Source organism: Polyodon spathula, chromosome 16 (assembly GCF_017654505.1).
Source record: "Polyodon spathula isolate WHYD16114869_AA chromosome 16, ASM1765450v1, whole genome shotgun sequence".
In the NCBI taxonomy this organism is placed as follows: domain Eukaryota; kingdom Metazoa; phylum Chordata; class Actinopteri; order Acipenseriformes; family Polyodontidae; genus Polyodon; species Polyodon spathula.
This window is the reverse complement of record NC_054549.1, coordinates 24,105,049-24,127,944: the sequence shown is the minus strand read 5'-3', so window position 1 is coordinate 24,127,944 and position 22,896 is coordinate 24,105,049. Positions and strand designations below refer to the sequence as shown.

General features: G+C 40.6%; 1 protein-coding gene across 1 annotated transcript in view; it reads right to left on the bottom strand.

The window, feature by feature from the left end:
• Positions 1 to 22,896, bottom strand: part of dnah12 (dynein, axonemal, heavy chain 12) — an 86,708-nt gene that overhangs the window by 19,995 nt on the left and 43,817 nt on the right. Inside the window, 13 exon segments of the mRNA XM_041274751.1 lie at positions 1,562 to 1,754; positions 2,200 to 2,392; positions 5,543 to 5,757; positions 6,261 to 6,406; positions 8,016 to 8,163; positions 9,023 to 9,264; positions 10,351 to 10,491; positions 11,711 to 11,800; positions 12,572 to 12,703; positions 15,167 to 15,343; positions 16,447 to 16,527; positions 17,699 to 17,861; positions 19,680 to 19,813. Coding sequence (XP_041130685.1) covers positions 1,562 to 1,754; positions 2,200 to 2,392; positions 5,543 to 5,757; positions 6,261 to 6,406; positions 8,016 to 8,163; positions 9,023 to 9,264; positions 10,351 to 10,491; positions 11,711 to 11,800; positions 12,572 to 12,703; positions 15,167 to 15,343; positions 16,447 to 16,527; positions 17,699 to 17,861; positions 19,680 to 19,813 — 2,055 coding nt within the window.

Below are 22,896 nucleotides of genomic sequence, written 5' to 3'. Positions count from 1 at the left end.
GCTGCGTGAAAACCTTTAGCAATTATTATAACGGGTCCAAAATCCATTGCAACAATTTCATGCTGCAATAACATACCAGGCATTGTGGGCTATGTAGATTTTATTTCCAGGTATCCCCTACTATATGTAATCTATGAGACTGACTTCATGCTTGTTTTGTTTGGTATTCCATGATGAAATCGAAAGCTCTTTCATGCTTGTTTTGTTAGGTATTCCGTGATGGAATGGATAGCTCTTTCAGGACTGGGATCTGTTTCTATGACAGAGAGCGAAAGAATCAATGTTGTAAATCTCCCTCCCAACGAGAAAGGACGTCATGTAAGGACAGTGGTATGCTGCCTCATAGATGGACCGCCTTGATGGTAGGTGGAAACCAGAAGGTGACCATATTAGGAGGGACTCGTAGTTGCAAGTACCCGGAACGACTCCACTGCAAGCAGCTGCGGGACGGCCTTCTATTGGAGAAACCAATGCGACAGGTTGTTTGCAGGGCGGAGTGTATGGGTACAAAGGGGAAGCAGCTATGTCGGTACGCTGCCTTGCGCTGAGAACGTAACCACCGGCCGAAGTATTGAGTTTTCTTTTGTTACGTGTTGTTTGTTTTTTTTGTTGCAGAGGAGGAGTATGGAGCCAGCGGCTGCAGCCACGGAACCAGCCCGCATCACCAGAGCACTACCCTCACCACATGACACCAGCACCACCCTGCGGATTAAAAGCACACTTTCGTGGACAGAACTGTTGGAGTGGGGTCTGCAAACCAGCCGTGTTCCCCCTGATACCATTGCTGGTAGAGGGGTGGTTCTTTTTGTTTATTTATTAAAAACACTGATATTTTTGGAAAACATAACTGTTTGGACATTGTTTTATTCACTACACCACTTGCACTTATCACACTGGGCTATTATCAGTTTACTGAAAACAGGAAGGGGTAAGAAACGCTGGGGATGACTCAGTGACCATCAAGGCTCTTCCCTTGCTAGCATACCATTCGCCCTAGGAAAGAATCAAATGGCTTTTTTTTTATGTTACAACGTCCTCTCGTAAATTATTCCATTAATTTATAGCTTATATACAGCAGTGATTTCTACTGAACTGTTGTTCAGCTTCACCCTATGCTCTGTTCTTGGGTTAACTATACCATTTAGGAACTTGTCCTCTTTCTGGTCTGAAGAGATTTTTTTTAACCCATCCAAATAGCTCATCCCATTTAGTCCTGTAATTTGTTATATCTGTACCTACTCAAGAGCACTACTGTCTTATGTGTATTAAGGTGACCAAAACTAGATACTGCTTAAGCAATATAGCCCTGATTGGAAGACCCTAGTCTGATAGTTCACCTCGTCAAGAATATTCTATCACACAGACAGGTAATCTTGATCCTGTAACGTTTTGAGCTGTAAACCTCTACTGCACCCTACCCTCTCTCTGCAGCCCCTACTCCACGCTATCCTCTCTCTGCAGCCTCTACTCCACGCTATCCTCTCTCTGCAGACCCTACACGCTGGCCTTGCTCCAGAGCCCTGTACTCTATGCTGCAGCCAGCACTGTGCTCGCCTCTCACCTGCTGTTTTTTGCTGATCTCATTGGACATGATCTTGGCCGAGTCTAGGACCTGGATGGCACTCTCGTCCTCCAGGATGTTGCCCTCGGAAGACTGAAGCGTCTCCAGGATCTTGTCCTCGATCTCTTTCAGCTGTTTCTTGTTGGCGGCAGATTGCAGGATCAGTGCATTTCTCTCCTCCTCCAACTCCGGCCTGCACATCGTTCACAAACCATTAGGGGCAGAGTACAGCATCCCAGTGTCCCCAGACATACTATACAAGGGGCTGTTGCACTGAGCTGCACTGTATGGATATTATTAATACAGGGTACGCATATCTGATGTCGGTATCCGAGATCACTGTTTCCCCTCTTTCCCACTCTATTTGCATGCTTCAATTTGAGCTAATTTAGCTGAGTCCATTTAGATAATAACTAAATTACTCACAACAGCAGATTACAAAATATAAAGTTGCATGTACTGAGTATAGTTTTAAGGACCCTATTTTGAAGCATAAACTCAATTTTTTTTACAAAACACATGGATCAATAAAAAACTAAGAAACTACTGAGAACAATCATTGCACTGCTCCTCCCTGAAACAAAGGTTGCTTGATGTTCCAAGTTTACAGAACTTCAGCACTGCAGTCAGAAACACACCTCTCCTTGGCCACCACGATGCCCAGGAGCTGGTCCTCCAAGCCCTCGGGTGTGATCATGAAGTTGAGCAGGGACACCTTGGTAGCCAGCTCCGGTAGGTAGTGTGGATTCCTCAGCTTGGTGGTAATGTAGAACCGGAAGTCACTGGAGTACTCAATCACATTTTCCCCAAGCCGGATGCACTCAACACCTCCTACAAGGCACAAAGTACTGTATTAACATGTATTGCAGCAAGAGCAAAGCCATGGGGTCTATCCAATGATCCTGCTAGCACAATCCTGCTCTATAGATCTGTACTGTTCTTACTGGGTTCAGTGAAGCAAAGAAGGGGGGCGTTAAACAGGAAGGACGAGTGCAGAGTTCAAGAATGATACTATTTACATCTGTCACCGTTTAGATTATTAAACTAGACCCTGATATGCGAACAGCTGTTATTATACTTGCATACAGAGACAATGAAATAACCAGCAGTGTCTGGTATGGTATAAACAGTCAGGGTGGTCTTGATACTATTATCCACATGTCTTGATACTATTATTCACAGGTCCTGCTACTATTATCCACGTGTCTTGATACTGTCAGCCACATGTCTATACTATTATCCACATGCCTTCATAGTGTTATCCACATGTCTTGGGGGCAACTGGGGGATTGCTCCTGGAGTAATTTACCAAAGCATTGCTCAAAGCGTCTTTGGAGATGTCCTTTTTATTGTTTTGCCCTCCTCAGAGTCAACCATTACCAATGTTGAAACAATTGATCAAGAAGTCATAAAACACCCACATTATTAAAACAATGGAAATTGTGCTAATAAAGATATATACAGTGGCTCTCAAAAGTATTCACTCCCCTTGGACTTTTCCACATTTTATTATGTTACAACATGGAATAAAAATTGAGTTTTTGCCACTGATCAACACAAAAAAAGTCCATAATGTCAAAATGAAAAATAAAATCTACAAATTGTTCTAAATTAATTACAAATATAAAACAGAAAATACTTGACTGCATAAGTATTCACCTCCTTTGCTAGGACACACCTAAATAAGCTCTGGTGCAACCAACTGTCTTTAGAAGTCACATAATTAGTTGAATGGGGTCCACCAGTGTGCAATTAGGGTGTTTCACATGATTTCAGGTTAAATACACCTGTCTTTGGGAGATCCCATAGTTGGTTAGTACATTTCCTAACAAAAACTACATCATGAAGATGAAGGAACATTCAAAGCAAATCCGGAATAAGGTTCTTCAAAAGCACCAATCAGGGGTAGGATATAAGAACATTTCCAAGGCCTTGAATATCCCCCGGAGCACAGTAAAGTCCATTATTAAGAAATGGAAAGAATACGGCACAACTGTGAATCTGTCTAGAACAGGCCGTCCTCAAAAACTGAGTATCCGGGCGAGAAGGGCACTAGTCAGGGAGGCCACCAAGAGGCCTATGGTAACTCTAAAGGAGTTACAGTCTTCCACGGCTGAGCTGGGAGACACTGTGCATACGGCAACAATAGCCCGGGTGCTTCACAAAACTGCCCTTTATGGGAGAGTGGCAAAAAGAAAGCCATTGTTGAAAAAAACTCACATCAAATCTCGGCTAGAGCTTGCCAGAAGGCATGTGAGAGACTCTGAGTCCAAGTGGAAGAAGATTCTATGGTCTGATGTGACCAAATCAACGCTAAGCACTATGTTTGGCGCAAGCCTAACACCACACATCATCCTGAGAACACCATCCCTACCGTGAAGCATGGTGGTGGCAGCATCATGCTATGGAGATGCTTCTCTGCATCAGGGCCTAGAAAGCTCATGAAGATAGAGGGCAAAATGGATGCAGCAAAGTACAGAGAAATCCTGGAGGAAAACCTGCTGAAGTCTGCAAGAGACCTGAGACTTGGAAGAAGATTCATCTTCCAGCAGGACAATGACCCCAAACATACAGCCAAAGCCACACTGGAGTCGTTTACAAACAAAAAGGTCAATGTCCTGGAGTGGCCCAGTCAAAGCCCAGACCTCAATTCAATTGAGAATATGTGAAATGTGTTGAAAATTGCTGTTCACCAAAGGTCCCCATTCAACTTGACGGAGATTGAGCAATTTTGCAAAGAAGAATGGGCAAAAACTGCAGTGTCCAGATGTGCAAAGCTGGTAGAGACTTATCCAAACAGACTCATGGCTGTAATTGCTGCCAAAGGTGCCTCTACCAAATATTGATTCAAGGGGGTGACTACCTATGCAATCAATTATTTTCTGTTTTGTATTTGTACTTTGACATTATGGACTTTTTTTGTGTTGATCAGTGACAAAAACTAAAAATTAAATCCATTTTGAGTCTATGTTTATTGTAACACAATAAAATGTGGAAAAGCATACTTTTGAGAGCCACTGTATATTTGATACAAAGACAAAGCAATAATTTTCATATCTATGCACCGAATAGCAAATTAGAAAAATACTGTAGAAGACAATATTTAAATGCAGGAATACTGTAAAATACTGTACTGAAAAACACATGCTTTTAGAACAAATGAAAAAAGTAGAAACACACGTACCTTTATCTAATCAGTGAATGCAATTAAAATAATACAAATGTTAAAATTGAAATAATTATTCCCAAAAATAACAATTTTAAAATGAACTCCCTTATAATATTTAAAATATTTACATGATAATATATATATTATTTATAATAATATAGATATATATATATATATATATATATATATATATTATATATATTATATATATATATATATATATTTTTTTTTTTTTTTTTTTTTAATTGCTATTTATAATCTAATATATATATATATAAATACATGTTTTTTGTTTTTTTTTACGTTTACCTTTTTCCAACTTTATGTAATTTCCAAACTGTGGTTCAAATAAACGTGCAACTCTGAAAAACTGAGAAACGTAGAAACGTCAAGAGGAACAAAAAGGTGTTCATTTTGCACTGCACCGCTCCCCCCCCGCCCTCGCAACTCCCTGTGTCCTCACCGGCCCCTGTGTTCCTCCGCAGCTCCTGTGTCCCTCCCTAGACCCTATGTCCCTCCCCAACCTCTGTGTCCCTCCCTGGCACCTCCACAGGCCCTGTGTCCCACCCCGGCCCTTGTGTCCCTCCCATGACCCTGTGTCCCTCCATGGCCCCTATGAACCTCCTCATCCCCTTTCTCCCTCCTTGGCACGTATACGGCCCCTGTGTCCCTCCCTGGTGCATCCCTGGCACATCCCCAGCCCCTGTGTCAATCCATGGCACCTCACTGGCACCTCTCTGGCCCCTGTGTCCCTCCCTGGCCCCTATTCCCCCCCCCCCAGCACCTCCGTGGCCCAGCCCACTTCACTCTACCTTGTCTGAAGGTCTGTTTGAGCAGCAGGGGCTCGAGCGAGGGGTCCAGCTCCTCTCCCACGTTTTCCAGCAGCAGAGGCGTCCCAAACTGGATGCAGTTCTCAAGGGTGCGCATGTAGTCAGAGTCCGTCAGCTTGATCACACTCAGATTGCTCTCCTTCTCGGAGTTCTTCACCCACTTGTTGGCCTGCCCCTGGGGGTCGATCATGAGGGGCCTGGCGGGGAGGGTTGAGAGGTTCCGAGTCAGGACAGTGCTCACTGTAACACCCATAACCTGAAACTGTGTGGGGCTTCATAGACTGAGCATACCTACAGTAGGTCTCATAAGGAGGGGGCAGCCCTATCAAGCTGATATAATAATACCCACCCATACAGTTTAAATAGTGCACTGAAGGCACTAGTGTCCATAAACTTAAACCAATGGGATGCATTAACAAGAACAAGACATTTTCAAAAATCTAAACTAAACATGGCAACAAGAATTTAAGTAACAAAATAAAAAAGAAGTATGTGTTTGCTTGGCAGGTGCTTCTGTATCAAAGATTGTACAACCAGCCTCCCCACAGTCATGTGAGTTGTCATTGAGAAGCGGTCTGATACCCTCCAAATCTCCCTATAAAAATTATTACTAATGTAACATTAAAAGCATGGTATTTACTAAATAAATTGAAAATGTAATATATGGTCTGTAACTTTCAAATCTCTGTCCATCACTTACCAGCGCCTAGAGTTTCCCACTATCACCCCATTGTCGATGGAGAAAGTGTCAGTGGGTAAGCCAGCAATGTTCCAGGCTCGTATTTTTATGGGATCCCCCAGGGTCTTACTGAGAGAGAAGTCATCACAGCATGGGATCTGCTTACTCTGATGAAAAAAACAGCAGCATTCAAACAAATCTTTCCTTCATATTCCTATACTGAACTGACTGCCTCTGATAACCCCCTCACTGAGTGTAGCTGAGTGACCTGCAACTGGTCATAAACCTGATAACCCCCTCACTCAGTGCAGCAGAGTGATCTGAGTCTGGTAATAAACTCTATGAGTGATCTGAGGCTGGTTATAAACTGAGTGATCTGGGGCTGGTAATAAACTCTCTGAGTGATCTGAGGCTGGTAATAAACTATCTGAGTGATCTGGGGCTGGTTATAAACTCTCTGAGTGATCTGGGGCTGTGCACATTCTCATATTAAAAACCCCAAGGCATGAGTTAGAAGAGCTGGGTTGACCAGCTCAATGAAATTATGTCCTGGCTTGATCTCAGCAACACCTCAGTGCCCCTTCCACTTGGAAGAATGGGTCCTTCACACCCCCAGTAACTATTATTTTATAATACATCACCATACACCATGCTAATATTATGCTTGCCTTTTTGTGGGATCGGTTGAAAACAAATTTTTATAGCAATACAATGCAAACACACCTAAACTATATCTTAGGTACACTGACCACATCTTTGGAATTTCCACCATCTCCAGTGAGGATTTAAAGTAATTAATTCAGTCAGTAACAAATTTCCACCCAACCCTGGATTTCACTTGTGCAAAGAAACTTTACAATTTTAAAACAAGACCAATCAACAACACCTATTCTCAAGACTCCCCCCTTGATGTCATGTAGAAGAGACAAGAATATAAGAGAATATGTGTTGCACAGTGCTATTCGTCCTTCTGGGGAACCTTTGAAAGGTACATATCCATGTACTAGACCACAATGTAATACCTGTAAATACATTCCTTCTCAAACAGAGATTAGAGGCATTCAATCTTCATTCAACATTCATGAACATTTTATTTGTACATCTAAAGGAATAGTCTACTGCATTATCTGCAACAAATGCAACAACGTATATTGGGGAAAATAAAAGGCATTTAGCAGATTGATTTGTAGAACACTTAAGAAGCACTCGCATTAACACCATTGCATTTCCAGTAGCCCGTCACTTCAACAGTGATGATCACACCGCTGAAGACATCACAGTCTGTGTGATCAATCAGTGCTATGGAACAAATGTTGCTCACCAAAAGGAACAAGAGTTTATCTTCAAAAGGGGAACTTTGGAACCTCTGGGAATGAACATTCTATTCTAATAATCATGACACCATCCACAGGATTTTTGTATAATTACAATTCTTAAACAAAAAGAAGTTTACTGCAATGTGTTTACTTTTCTTTTTAAACAGCTGAAGGAGGGCTTTTGGCCAAAACGTCCTTAAAATAAAATATTATATTTACATATTGTGTGTGTGTGTGTGTGTGTGTGTGTGTGTGTGTGTGTGTGTGTGTGTGTGTGTGTGTGTGTGTATATATATATATATATATATATAAATATAAATATAAATATAAATATAAATATAAATATATTGCACATGCCTGCTAAAATGAACAGATGCCATCATGTCTCTGGTTGGATGAGTGCTTGATCCCTGTGATCAATGTGAGGTTACTGCACACAGGGAGAGGCTGGAGGGCTCACCTTGCACAGTTGGGTCCAGCTCTTGGTGCACTCCTGGCGGAAGGCAGCAGTGAAGGCACCCAGATAGGCAATGACGCCCGCGGAGATCAGGACATCACCCGTTAGGTTATCATAGGTGTTCTGCAGGTCATCAGCAGCCTTGGACCACCTGCGTAGTAGAGACCACCACGCTTCAACAATCAGCATTGCAATTATTGGAGGAACAATACAGTCATACAGATATACTGATTAATATGCCTGTAATGAACCAATGATCACTGTGTAACAAAAAAAAATAAATAAATTTGTTCCTGGGTAGTAAGTGTTATTTCCTAATTGCTTATGCCTCAAAAGTATAGAACATGGCTATTATTCCCCACAAACTTTGCTTTTGTGACCAGGACAGTGATATTTCAAAATATCACTATTTCCAATGGGAAAATGGGCAAATGTGTGTCTTTTCATTCACATAAAGTCAGAAAAAATACTAAATACTTTATAATAAAGTAATACAAAGATGACTACAAAAGATTTAGAAGTGAGTAGTTTTTCGAGATTTACAATTATACTGTAAATACAGTATAATCGTAAATCTCGAAAAACTACTCACTTCTAAATCTTTTGTAGTCATTTTTGTGTTACTTTAGTATAAATACATGTTAATTTGGATTCATATGTTGTTTTTTTCTGACTTTATGTGAACGAAAAGACACACATTTGCCCATTTTCCCATTGGAAATAGTGATATTTTGAAATATCACTGTCCTGGTCACAAAAGCAAAGTTTGTGGGGAATAATAGCCATTTTCTATACTTTTGAGGCATAAGCAATTAGGAAATAACACTTACTACCCACGAACAAAAATTGCGTTACATAGTGATTACTCTCTGATTTAATCCCATTGAGGAATATTTGATGTCATTCTAGATTTTTACAGTGACCCTAATGAGGTCCCCCGAGCTTGTTGCCTGCACCATAGCCCTATCACTGGTGTGACAGTAAGAGGTGCTGTGTGTCGCTCACTATACCTTGTTTTTTCCCCTCCCAGTCCCCCAATCAGCTTCTCTGCCCTCTCCAGCTTCTTGGCGCACAGGTCCACTTGGATCTCGAGCTGAGCCTTCTCTTCCGTCTTCTCTCTGAAGGTCAGCTGCAGCGCAGCCAGACGGTCCTCCACCTCCTTCAACTCTTCCCTCTTGTGGTTCAGCAGCGCCATGGTCTCTGCCAGAGAGAGCTGGGCCTCTGCCAGGCGAGCCTTCTTCGGAGCCACAACCTGCACAGGGGGGCACGGGGGGTCACTAACACATGACATGCCATCTAAACTGCCAGAATACATTGCAGTAAAAACCACTTCCCTCCAAGGAATTTATTATTAATTTCACTAGTTCATTTTAATTAAATTCCTCAATATTGGTGAATTTTATTGATGTATTAATTTATTATTTTTTCTAGTGAACTCCTTTCAGGTTTGGTGATGCTATTTTTTGTGATACACAGTTTGTCTGCAATATGATACCTGACCAAAAGCATTACGTAGCTGTAGTTTACAACATGGTTCTTGAATTATGAATACATGTTTTGTGGTACTCTTACAGTGTAGTATTTAAAGGAACTTGTATTCAAGGAATTTCCTGATACGCCGAATGCTCTACATGGTCCTGGACAAATGTAGCTGTTGTTATTGCAAATGACTTCTTATAAAAGAATTTACTTAACACACATTCCTGTTTGTGCAAATTATTCTGGAGCCCCGCTGGGTAAGAAAAATGTGACTGAAATGAATTGCCCTGGTTTGAACAGCTGGGAGTAAAGGACATTGGGAAATGTATGAACCTGCATCCAGATTAGCTCCTCTGTACTGTATTTTAGTGCTGTTTTGGGACTAGTGATTCCATGATGCATTCTGAGTTGCATTTCCATGACTTTTCCATGAAGCATGTTGAAAACCCGGGCTACAGTAATACTGGCCTATGAACTGCTGTGTGGATGCAGGCTGTCAGCATTTCTCATGTGCTCAATACATGATGTTGAGAACACCTTGCTGTTGTGGGTTAAAAATGCCCGTGATCAGAATGGGACAAGCAGAGTTGAAGTGCAGTTCATTTGCAATGTACACTTTTTAAAAGTTCACTTGCAACTGCATTTTCAATAAAATGCACAGTACTTTTAAATGTATAATACTTGTCATTGTTCTGGAATTGAAATGTGATTTCAGTGTTACTGTAACTTCAATAAAAAGTGACAGCATGCATTTGGCTCAGATTGCTGCTAAGCTGATTTGCTGGTCCCTTTTGTATTAATGAGAGGTGGCTGTATATTGTTACTTTAGTGTGCTTCCAAACTGCAGCATATACAGCACCTTTGCAACCCTGTCATACACTTCCATTGCCAAGATCCACTTGCACAAGCCCTCTGCAGCGGAGGAAGCTTTGGCCACCTTGGCTGGGTCGAAGTCGGGGTTGGTGATGTACTCACTGCGGATCTTCTGCATCACAGGGACCTGGGAAGAGAGACAAATCTCATCAGATTCTGTGTAGTAGGGCCTGCAGCACGCCGGACAGGCAGTCACTAAAACATTTGAAAGGGTTTACAATATTATTTGTTTAAATGATTTGCATTTTTATCATTATATAGATTTTTACAATATAATTCATACTTTTGTCACTTCAGCACAATCAGGATTGCACCTTGCAACAGTGAACAATTGCACACGTGCAATACAAAACTTACAGCTGCATGGTTTCAAATACCAGCAGGCTTTGGAAATAGGATGCTATATTTAACAGTTTAAAAAGCAGGTAAGGTGAAGTGAATCCTCAAATTGAATGTTGTTTCATTTGTTACATATAGTCATGGTTTCAATTTAAACCCTTTTTAACCAGGCATTATCAAATGATCAGCACACACCTGCAGCATCATTTTCTCTGGTTATATATACAAACGAAAGCTATGGAATATGATCAATTCTCTTGTTATACAGTATTTTTTTTAAACCAATCTATCAAATACAACGTAGAGCTGTGCTTTTAAATAAATCTAATAAATGCAATGCATACCTGTGCTTTTAAATCAATCTATCAAATACAACGCAGAGCTGTGCTTTTAAATAAATCTAATAAACCATCTGATTTGTTTCTTTCTTTCGATTTCAAAAGTACAAAGCTCTTCTTCAGATCGGTTTCAGGTAAAGTGATTGTCCTGCATTGTGCCTGGGTCATTTGCAACACAACCCCGTACCGAACAAGACAAGAGTTCAAGGTTCTAAAAATGCCCCCACAAGCCGAGGTGGTCAACCCGATCCTGAATAGTATCATTCTCTTGTTTTATAGTATATACAAATGAAACTTACTGGAATACTATCACTCTCTTGTTTTATAGTATATACAAATGAAACTTACTGGAATACTATCACTCTCTTGTTATATAGTATATACTACTGTACTATGTATTATGTATTATGCTACTATCATGTATTATGTACTTTCCACTGTATTTAATGTATTATGCATTGTTTTTTACTGTATATCATGTATTATCATTTATCTGTATTTGAAGTATTATGGATTTTCTTGTTTTTACTGCATCTTGTAAAGTGCTTTGTGATGGTGGTCCACTATGAAAGGCGCAATACAAAATAAAGATTGATTGATTGATTGATATACAAATGAAACATATGGAATAGGATTATTTCTCTAGGTCAATGTATAAATGAAACTTACTGGAATATTATCCTTGTCATACTCTTTCAAATCCCTGAGGAAATTCATGTCACCCAGCAACTTCTTGCTTGGACCCCAGTAGTCAAGAATCTTTTAGATACAAAAAAAAAAGTGATGTTACTGTGACTTTTTCCAGAACAAAAGGCAGCAGGGCTGACACAGGGTCTTAATATGTTATATATTGACAGTGTTACACAGGTATTCAGCAGGGCAGACACAGGGGTCTTGTCATGTTCAATATTGACAGTGTTACAGCAGGTATTTCTAATTCCTTGGATAATCATTGCAGGGAACCACATTCCAGGCAGCAGAGGGCAGCATTTCCTATGAAACATCATCCTTATACAAGTCCCTTTATTGTTTTACTGTTGATCTTTATTTTCATTTTGACTCAGATGAAGCATATTTTCTCTGCCACAACACTATACGTTCACTTCCTTCATTGGTTCCAGATAGTAGGACACAGGAAGGGAGTGAATGGGGTGAGGACCCACATACAGTCCTTCCATCAAACTGATAGAGTGGGGACAGGATAAATGGGCTTATCCTGGTCAAAGTGGAAAGGAGAACAAAACAAGAAGAGGATGTTGTCCTGTTAAAAGAGATCAGTACATTTAAAAACTTGGTTAATTAAACTACAAGCTAAACCATCGATACCTTCAAAACACTCGATCACAATTCTAAGGTCAATCGAAAGCAAACCAAGTCATGCAGACAAACGTTTTGACACTAAAGAATGCACTTGCAGAAACTTTTGGCTGCTTCACTCAGTTTCTTGTAACATTAAGCGGTGGAAATGCATAGGAAGTCAAGGTTTCAGAACAGGCTTTTCCAACATGCTGTAGATTCCTCGATGCTCACCTTCTGTCCGGTCCCCGCAGGATCATTGATCTTCTCCGGCTTGATATCCTTCATGACGCAGACCCCTGACATCACCAGCTTCACCCCTGATGGGGGGTTCTTCATCGATTTAACAATTGTAACATCAGATGGCTGAACAAGAGACACAAATCAAATACGTGAATCCACACTGCTACTACAAAGAGATGCAGATTAAATACATGAACACTGCTACTACAAAGAGGCACAAATCAAATGCATGAATCATGATCCCAGTACAAGTGCAAGGTTAGAGTGAAGCGTTCTGAAACTTTTATAGGAGGCTAGGAGTATAAAATAAAATAAAACGTTTGTTGTAGATCCACTAATCGTGTTCACAATGTAGAGTGTGATAGACAGCCAAGTGGGTTAGTGAAATAGTTATGTATAATTTAAATGTTTGTAATATTTCATATACTATTTATTTATTTATTTATTGCATTTATATAGCACTTTTTATACAAAAGTATCGCAAAGCACTGTATAGTACATAGCAGAAAAAAAGCACAAACCACAATACAGCATGTTACACATACAACTGCCACAGTCAGACCACTTAAATAACAGTATACATATAATACAAAAGCAGCAATTCTAAAGTTACATTAAAACCCACTGTGATAAGAAAGACATTTTATAATGTGTTTTTATAAAGCGTTTTTAGTCTTGACTTGAACACTGTAATGGTCCCACTAGATGATGTACTTTACAGAACACAGGTTCTATCCATGTAACAGTATAAATGTAGATGCATTATATTGATAGGAGTAGACTATGTGGGTATTTGAATATAAATTAAGAGGAGCAACAGTCTATTTTGGCTAAAAAATTGTTGACTAATAGTGAAAAGAAACGTGTTTAAATATGTATTCACACCAAACAGTTTGCAGAACAAATACATAAATATCCTTCTGCGTTGTCACTCAGCATTGTTGAATACTTCCTATGATACCGTTTACTATCAATGTGACAAAAGCATATTGGAAAAAATGTAATTCAATATCAATACTATATTATTATTATTATTATTATTATTATTATTATTTATTATTATTATTATTATTATTATTATTACGACTGAGAAAATTCATCATAAAAATGCACTGCATAAACTCGGGTTTCACAGGTCAGAAAAAGCATTCAACAGCACTTAGGACATGAACAGCACCGGGGTCTGTGACAATGAGAATGAGAAGAATAAAGAGCATCGAACAGCACCGGGGTGTGTGACAATGAGAATGAGAGGAATAAAGAGCATCGAACAGCACCGGGGTGTGTGACAATGAGAATGAGAAGAATAAAGAGCATCGAACAGCACCTGGTGTGTGACAATGAGAATGAGAGGAATAAAGAGCATCGAACAGCACCGGGGTCTGTGACAATGAGAATGAGAAGAACAAAGAGCATCGAACAGCATCGGGGCCTGTGACAATGAGAATGAGAAGAATAAAGAGCATCGAACAGCACCGGGGTGTGTGACAATGAGAATGAGAATGAGAAGAAGAATAAAAAAGACCAAAAATGTGGTATTCAAAATACCAAAGCGAATGAGACGTTTCACGTTTACTTTGGAAACATTAATAAAATGTTTACATTGTTTCAAATATTACCATAACAAAAGCGTTATGCAATTAATTTTCAAACTCAGCTGTTATAAAGTTGCAATCGCATTTGACATTTTAAGAATCAAAAGGCTAATGTTGACAACAGTGCTATGATATTGAAAGCATGATGTTTGGTTTTGCATGCTGCAAATGAAAATGAAATGGCACTTAAAGAGGAAGTAGCGGACTTCTGAAAAACAGAACTTGACCCCTCCTCACGTGCTGCTACAACTTAAGCAATGCAACTGTCATTTTTCTTTTCATTGTTAACATCCTGACAACTTTTTACACTTATAATCGCTCTTCCTACAGTGATTTAGAGGACAGATCTCAAACCCCTGTGCAATGCAACGGACATTTTGAAAAGAGCTTTGAAACAGACTTCAAGTTTATAAGTAAAAAGTCAGGATGTTAAAAATTAAAAGAAAAGGTATGTTATTTAAACAACTGTAGCAACACATGAGGACGTATAATGTTATATTTTTTGGAACCCCACTACTTACTCTCTAACTAGCTTCCCTGGGCTTTTTTCTTTGGGAAGTAGTCTGCCATGTGTATTGCCTACATAATAAAATAAATATATATGTTTTACTGAACACCCAAGCGCAACTTTTATGACTTCTATTTCTACAGTATGTTTTGTGCAGGTGCACTAGGTGATGATGTAAGGTTACTCCTTAAAAGAAAGGAAAGGAGTGCATGTACAGATTTACAATGTTCATATAGAATCAAAAGTGTATCAGTTTATAGGCAAATGTAATTCAAAGTGGTTATAGGAGGCTAGGAGTGTATGACAAAAGTTTGGTGAAGATTGGTGCAACATTAAGGCAGTTATCTTGTTCACACAGTATAATGTGACAGATGGACGGACAGACACGATCAGTGTAGAACGGTCCTCATTTTAGACCAGTAGCGGAGTGTACGTGTGGAGAGCAGGGAGAGCCCTTGTGCCCTCAGCTGGTAAGAAGCCTACCTTGAGGGTGTTGAGAGCAGAGAGAGCTGCCTCTAGTGCTGGAATGGCTTCAGCCAGCTCGCTCTCACACTCGTTCTTCAGGGACTGGGCCTCCGACGCTTTTAGAGTGGCTGCCTCCTCATCCACCCTCACGATCTTACTCTTCGCTTTCACCTCTGCAGACTCCTTCTCTATAATCTGCAAACACGCACAACAAGGCACATCACTGCTTAAAATAAGAGGGCTTGGGTTTCTCATTAGCACCTCTATTGCAGTTTTGTCTGATGATTTGTTACACTGATTTATATTAACATGTATTAAATAATGTTGGGTGCATATCGAACATGTGTGTCTGAAAGTTGCATTCTGTTTTGTTGTGCTTATGAATTAGCTGCTCATGCAAGACGAGAGGCAATGTCACTGGCTACAGTGCAGCCTGATGAGAGCTTCCCCTCACAGCCCTGCAGGATCTTTCATTATAATGAAAAGCATAGACACACAGTACTGCAGTCTAGGGAACCACTTCTCATTACTCGCTCTTACGCGCCTGTGATAAGCAAATCCTGGCTATACAAAAGGTTAAAGCCAAGGCATGTTCCAATTTATTATATAAACCGACTTGGTGCATTTAATGATGGGCAGAGTCTCTTCCTATTAACCATTAACTTACAATTCTGCACAACCACCACAACTTGCATGCACATAATCTACTAAAGGCATCTCTGCACCCTTATTGCCTATCATGCCACTGCCTGGCCTGGAACACCAAAAAGGAAAGTTTACCCACTACACCACTATATACACACATAAAAGGTAGGACAAATCCCCATACTTGTGAATCAGTACTGCCATGGCTGCCCAAGGCGACCTGCTCCCCATTGACAGTGCCATGGCAGGTGAATCAGTGCTGCCCTGTCTGCCCATAGTGACCTGCTCCCCATTGACAGTGCTATGGCAGGTGAATCAGTGCCTCCCTGGCTACCAGTGGTGACCCTAAGCCGTATTAACAGTCCTATGGCAGGTGTTCAACCCTTGTCAAAGTAATGTTTGACCTATTGTTTATTATGGCCTCAAAGTTCTGGATGATGAATAATCTCACACATTTGCATTCAGTCATCCTGTATCTGCTACTGACAGCGGCTGTCCTATACAGTACATACATAACCAGCATTGCCCAACCGCTGCTAATGCAACCTAACACAGCCTTGAGTGAGACTCATGCAGAACCAACTTCCCATCTCCAGGTTTATATACCAAAGACTAAGTCAGTCTCAACAGTGTTAATATTATTAAGATAGTACCTTCATCATGTTATTGTTTTCAACTTTTGCAACTTCTAGTTTCGGCTGGAGTTCAACAAGCTCTTTCTTCATCTCACCAACCTGAAAGAAGAGGATTATTACACTACAAAAAAAGCATTGCATGCATACAAGTATAGACTCTACTTTACAAGGTCCTGTTTTCAAATCCTTTATAAAAATGTGCTGTGGTACACTATGGTACAAGCACAGCAAAGTGTATTGAAGAACAGTGCAAGGATGTTATAGCACAGACAGTCATGGGGAATCCAAGTCCTATGTGGTAAAGCATTGTCAAAACAATGCCTAATTTTGGTAAAGAACATTCAATGCACAGTATGAGCATAAAAAAAGAAAAATGTTAGAGTACAGATTTACTAACTCTTATAAAGCAGTGTGCATGAGGATGTATGCTATGTATTGCTTTTACTACGTGCTATTTGGCACTACTTGCTATTTGGCACATGATACTGCTATATATTACCACTACTTTTAGCAATTTGATCAGAAGGCAAGAGAACTGTAGATAACATGCAATCACTTGCACTGCTGACCTCTACTGTAGTTATAGGTGTGTTTCTCCCTAACCTCCCAATTAAAGTGACCCACAAGGGTTCTCCGTAGACTCCACGCCAGGGAAGCAGAAGCCTCCACTTGCTTTTTTCCTTTATCATTTTTTTATTGGGCAAAAGCCTTGCTTGTGTAAATAGTGTGTGTGGGAATGGGAGGTTGGAAGGGACGGGGTTAATTAATTCACCAATGAGGTAACTGAGTGCTTACTGGGGAGTAGCCACCAGTATGAAAGGGTGCATAAGCCCTTGTTTGGGGGAAGGAGTTAGGAGAGTGCAACTTTGTAGTGAAAGCTAAGTCCCAGCCTACAACTGTTTAATCTCTTGTTTGAAACTTTATTTTGGCCCTTGTTTTACTGGTTTTGTATTGAATAAATGTGCACTTTAGTGCTTGAACTGCAGCATCTTGACTCTGAGTCTCTCTTCCTACCAGTAACAGCTTGGGCCGTGACGCTAACCTGTCAAAAGCATTAATGCAGTTTCCAACATGGCAGAGACCTGCTTTTTAAATACAGGTACATATAGTATCTAACAAAATGGGATTTGTTTACAGATTGCAAATAGACAGATGTTTTGTATTAAAATGTGTAAGAACAGATGAGTGCTTCTGAACTCCGTTGTGGGGTTGACAGGTAGATCTAATGCACCTGCATGGAGGATTAAAGCTGTGCAGGGAGCTGTATTACCTGAGACCCTGCGAAGGCCAGTTTGTCGAGCCCGTTGGTGTACCTGCGCTTGGCTTTCATGACGGCGTCTCTCTTCTGGGTGAGGAGCTGCCTGAAAGCAGCGATGAGTTCCAGGTAGGAGGTGGGGGTCACGTAGTTATGACGTCCCAACTCATGCAGGAACCTGGACAGGAACAGAAGAAGCAGTGAGCAACTCAAACACAGCCCTGATGAAGCCACTGATGAGCCAAAACGTTCATCTACATCACAGCTGTCCAGCTTAGGTTGAAAGAGCCATACCGATGACCAAGGAGTTGTTAAACAGCCAAAAACAAAATATACACATATTACTAATGGCAAACCTGTAGCATACAAGAAGTTACTAAATAGCTGACTGAATAGTAGAAAATACATTAAAAAAAAGAGAGATAAGGTTTAACCAGACTACAGAATGTCAGAACTTCAGTATGTTAACGCTCATTAAATATGTATTGTGTTGAAACACAACATGAATTCATTTGTATTTTGACTATACTTGCTTCTACCAAAGACTGCAAGCCCGTATTAGTCTTTTAAAACCCATGAGCCTTGAAAGGGAAATTCCAGTTCAGAATCAAAACAGCCACACTGGGGAACTCAGTGAGACTAATACTGCTCAAGAACCATCCATTGGAGTGCCCTGGTCTGCTGAATTCTAGTGTATTCTGGTTCTACCTCAATAACACCGAGAAGGCATTAGCAGAAAGTCTACTTCAATTACAGCCATGTTCAGTAACAACACAAGTGTCACTGTTCACTTGAGTGTGCTTTCTCAATATGAAAAACACATAGCTTGTGCCTCTTTAATTTAGGAGATGCAGGACTACAAGCACCAGAATGCATGCAACGTGAATACATTAGTATCAACCTTTAGCATGACCTTTAGTAAGACCTTTTGATTTAATAACATGTGATTTGGAAATCTGCCGATCTATGTATTTAGTATCAAAACAGTCAACTTTGGCAAAAAGCCTGCAGTTTTCAGTATTTGCTCAGACGGCTGTTCTGACAGAATGACAGTTCAGTGAGTCTCTCTATCCTGGTTTGTGTATTTGCTTAGGCAGCTGTTTTGACAGAATGAGTTCAATGTGAGTCTCTCTATCCTGGTCTCTGCTCATCGTTCAGGTCAGGCCAGGTCTCCTGGCTATTTAGGGCATAGCCTTCAGGTTTAATCTATGTTTCTCAGAATGTATCAAATATCAAGTAATTAAATCTATCTGGAAATCTATTCTAAGCAGATTTACTTTGTATAGCCTGACACGATTAGGCAGGCAGTGTTTGCTCCTGGAGTCACAGGAGGGGAAGGTATTTCAGCTTTAGGGTTTTGGCAGTTAAGCCTGTAGGTGGCTAATCCAGCTGTGAGATGCTCTAAGCTGCTCTCTGAGAATACAGTACTTTAGATTTAAAAAATGAGGCTGTACAGAAATGAATAAGATAATGAATAAGAAGATGAATACATTACATAATCAAGCAAAGACCATTCAAAAAAACAAACAGGTATGTCAGTGATATTCATCATCTGCCACGACCTGTGTTTAAATAAGAAAATAACATCATTTATGAACAAGAGGAGGCCATTCGGCCCAACAGTGCTCATCCAGTTCCAGGTAGCTGATTGATCTCAAAACTTTAATCAGGTTGCGTCTTAAAGAATCGCAATGATTCACCATCACCAACATGACTAGGTAACCCATTCCATACCTTCACCACTCTCTGTGTAAAGAATCACAATGATTCAGCATGACCAACATGACTAGGTAACCCATTCCATACCTTCACCACTCTCTGTGTAAAGAATCACAATGATTCAGCATCACCAACATGACTAGGTAACCCATAGATTCTCAGATCCATTGACTCCAAATCACCATTAGAACCCAGGCAATAGAGTTACCAACCTAGAAATAAATAAGTTATTCTGGGGCTTGTACATAGTTTTGACTTTGTGTGCTGTGCCTCGTACTTGTCAGACAGCTGGATGGCGGTGGTGTGGAAGTGCTTGCAGATGGGCATGACCTCCTGGCGCTCCAGGTCACTCAGCTCCAGCGTCTCCAGGAACTTGTTAGCCACCCGCTCCAGGGCATCCTCGGGCCAGGGCTGAGGGAGAGGAACAGACACCTTCAACACTGAGGGGGGCAGACCTGAACATGTATGGCTGGGTGATTAGATGGTAGATGTGGTTCTGGAGGATTTGTTCATTCCAAGCAAATTGAGCGAAACTACAAAAATAACTGAACTGAAATGTAGCTTCTCTTTGTGATTCAAGTCATTTCTACATAGTTGCTGTAGTACAAAAAGGAAGAAACTCAAAAACCAATAGCCAAAAACATGCTCATTATTTTGCCTTTCCTGCACAGTGTAAATCCACTTGATTTCCAGTCCCTGTTTCATATTGTTAATTTGCACAACATGCTCGTTGTATACTGACACAGTTTTAATATTTTTAACTGCCTTTTATAGTATTTGTATACTTTTTCTTGTACCCAACACAAATAATAAAATGATTACCTAAAACAGAAGGCTGTCAATCAATTATATTGACATGGGAGGTGAAGGAATGAAAAGTTAGATTATTATCATAACCTTGATTCCCTGAAATAAAAATGTAACCATTACTGTCTGGGTATTTACCTTGTAGAGACACGAACCTGAATAAGTTATACCAAAGCTGTTCCACGAGCCTGTGGCATAGTCACACCCTGCTCCTGAGGGCACAAGAGGACTGCGCTCACAGATCTCAGTGTCACTGTTCCTTCAACCCTGTGACCTTGAATGTTAATGGTTACATTTCTATTCCAAGGAACCAGGGTTATGATAATAACCTAACATTCCCTTTCAAGTACAAAATGTAACCATTACCGTATGGGTGTGTGTACGAAAGCCGTTGCAAGGGCAATACTGCAGAACGACTGGAATGCTACATGACTTAGCTGACAGGCTGCCTTGTGTGTTACCATACAGAGCTCCAGTAACAGTAGCTTGGGAGACACAATTGAGGGAGAAACTCACCTCTATGCCTGTGTTGTAAGGGTTGACTGAGAAGCCGTCCTTAGCACTCTAGTTCCTCCACGACATTAAGTCTGTAGAACCTGGTAAGGGTATGGGGAGTAGTCCACACTAGTGACGCACGGGTCGACCCATAGGTTGGGTGGGTTTGGATTAGATACATTTAAGTAAACTTCGGGTCGGGTTGGGTGTGGGTCAACATTAATTTGTAACTATTTATAACGTCATCTATAAAAAGTGTTGACAAGTAAATTTTGAAATAACGTATTACACTATATATTTCTAAATATTGTAATAATAATAATAACAATAGTATTTTTCAGTCTACTGGCTTAAATTGCTATCTGTAGTTCTCTGATTACTGCTGCGTATGTGCGGTAACAAGGAAATGGATTCAGCCGAGTGGTGTATTCTGCAGTTTAACGTTGTTAAGTAAAAAAAAACACATGTAGCAAACTCCTTTCTAAAATAATGGCTTCTGAAATGGAAAACATTCGTAAAATGTTGCACTCTGTAGAACTTAAAACTAGACGGAGAGAGATGCATAAATCTCAAGTTTGGAGCAAATTTCCAGAGGTCGTCAATGTGGAAAACGATGAGTACAAAGGTTTTGTGATGTGCTTGCAGTGTGATGCCCTTTACAAGTATGATAGTCATAAAACTGGGACTTCTAATATGTGTCAGCATGTTTGTGGACATCAAGGAATCAAATTAGCCAGTTCACCTCTAACAGCAGAGGTAGGGCAATCAAAATTGAAGCCTATAACCTAATACCTAACGGCAGATGCAACAAAGGTTCCTGCGAGTGTTAAGTCTCAGTTGGTAGACAAGTGTGTAGATATGTGCTGTATGAACCTTTGAACTTTTGTCTAGAGACGTAAACAAGGCTTTAGAAAATGGTGTAGCCATTACAATGGATATGTGGACTGACTATAACAAAAATGCAAACACTGTACTTAACAGCCACTATGTAGACGATTAATGGAAGTTAAAAGCACGAGTCACAGCAACAGCTGAATTCAACGCAAGTCTTCCTAAAACGGCTGAAAATCTTAAAGAACAAAATAACAGAAAACTGCAGGAATTTGGTATTCCGACTGACCTCTTGTCTGAAATAGTGTTTGTGAGTGACCAGGGCGCAAACATCAAAGCAGCCCTTTGGAATCTCCACTGGATCCCATGCATTGCTCATGTTCTCAAAGCAGACTTTTAGAATAACCACTGGATCCCATGCACTGTTCATGTTCTCAAAGCAGCCCTTCTGACTCACCACTGGATCCCGTGCACTGCTCGTGTTCTCAAAGCAGCCCATCAGAATCACCACTGGATCCCATGCACTGCTCATGCTCTCAAAGCAGCCCTTTGGAATCATCCCTGGATCCCATGCACTGCTCATGTTCTTGAATATTGTGTTCAGTTCTGGTCACCTCGCTATAAAAAAGATATTGCTGCTCTAGAAAGAGTGCAAAGAAGAGCGACCAGAATTATTCCGGGCTTAAAAGGCATGTCATATGCAGACAGGCTAAAAGAATTGAATCTGTTCAGTCTTGAACAAAGAAGACTACGTGGCGACCTAATTCAAGCATTCAAAATTCTAAACGGTATTGACAGTGTCGACCCAAGGGACTTTTTCAGCCTGAAAAAAGAAACAAGGACCAGGGGTCACAAATGGAGTTTAGAAAAAGGGGCATTCAGAACAGAAAATAGGAGACACTTTTTTACACAGAGAATTGTGAGGGTCTGGAATCAACTCCCCAGTAATGTTGTTGAAGCTGACACCCTGGGATCCTTCAAGAAGCTGCTTGATGAGATTTTGGGATCAATAAGCTACTAACAACCAAACGAGCAAGATGGGCCGAATGGCCTCCTCTCGTTTGTAAACTTTCTTATGTTCTTATGTTAATATAGTGCTGAAGCATACTTTCAATGCCAGGACTTTGTCAGAAGAAATGAAAGACACCACATCTGGAAAACACCCTACTTGTACCCGTACTGGGAACGTGTGGACAGTGCTCTGGCATTCTGCAGGGTGTCAATAACCCTGTTGGAAAGTCCCAGACAGCTCAAATGCAGCCATTCAGGGGCCAGACCCAGACCTGCAGGCTCGATGGTTCGGGATGCCATAAGGTTCCTGTGACAGGATGGTCGCAGTGCGCAGGTTTGTGGTGATGTCA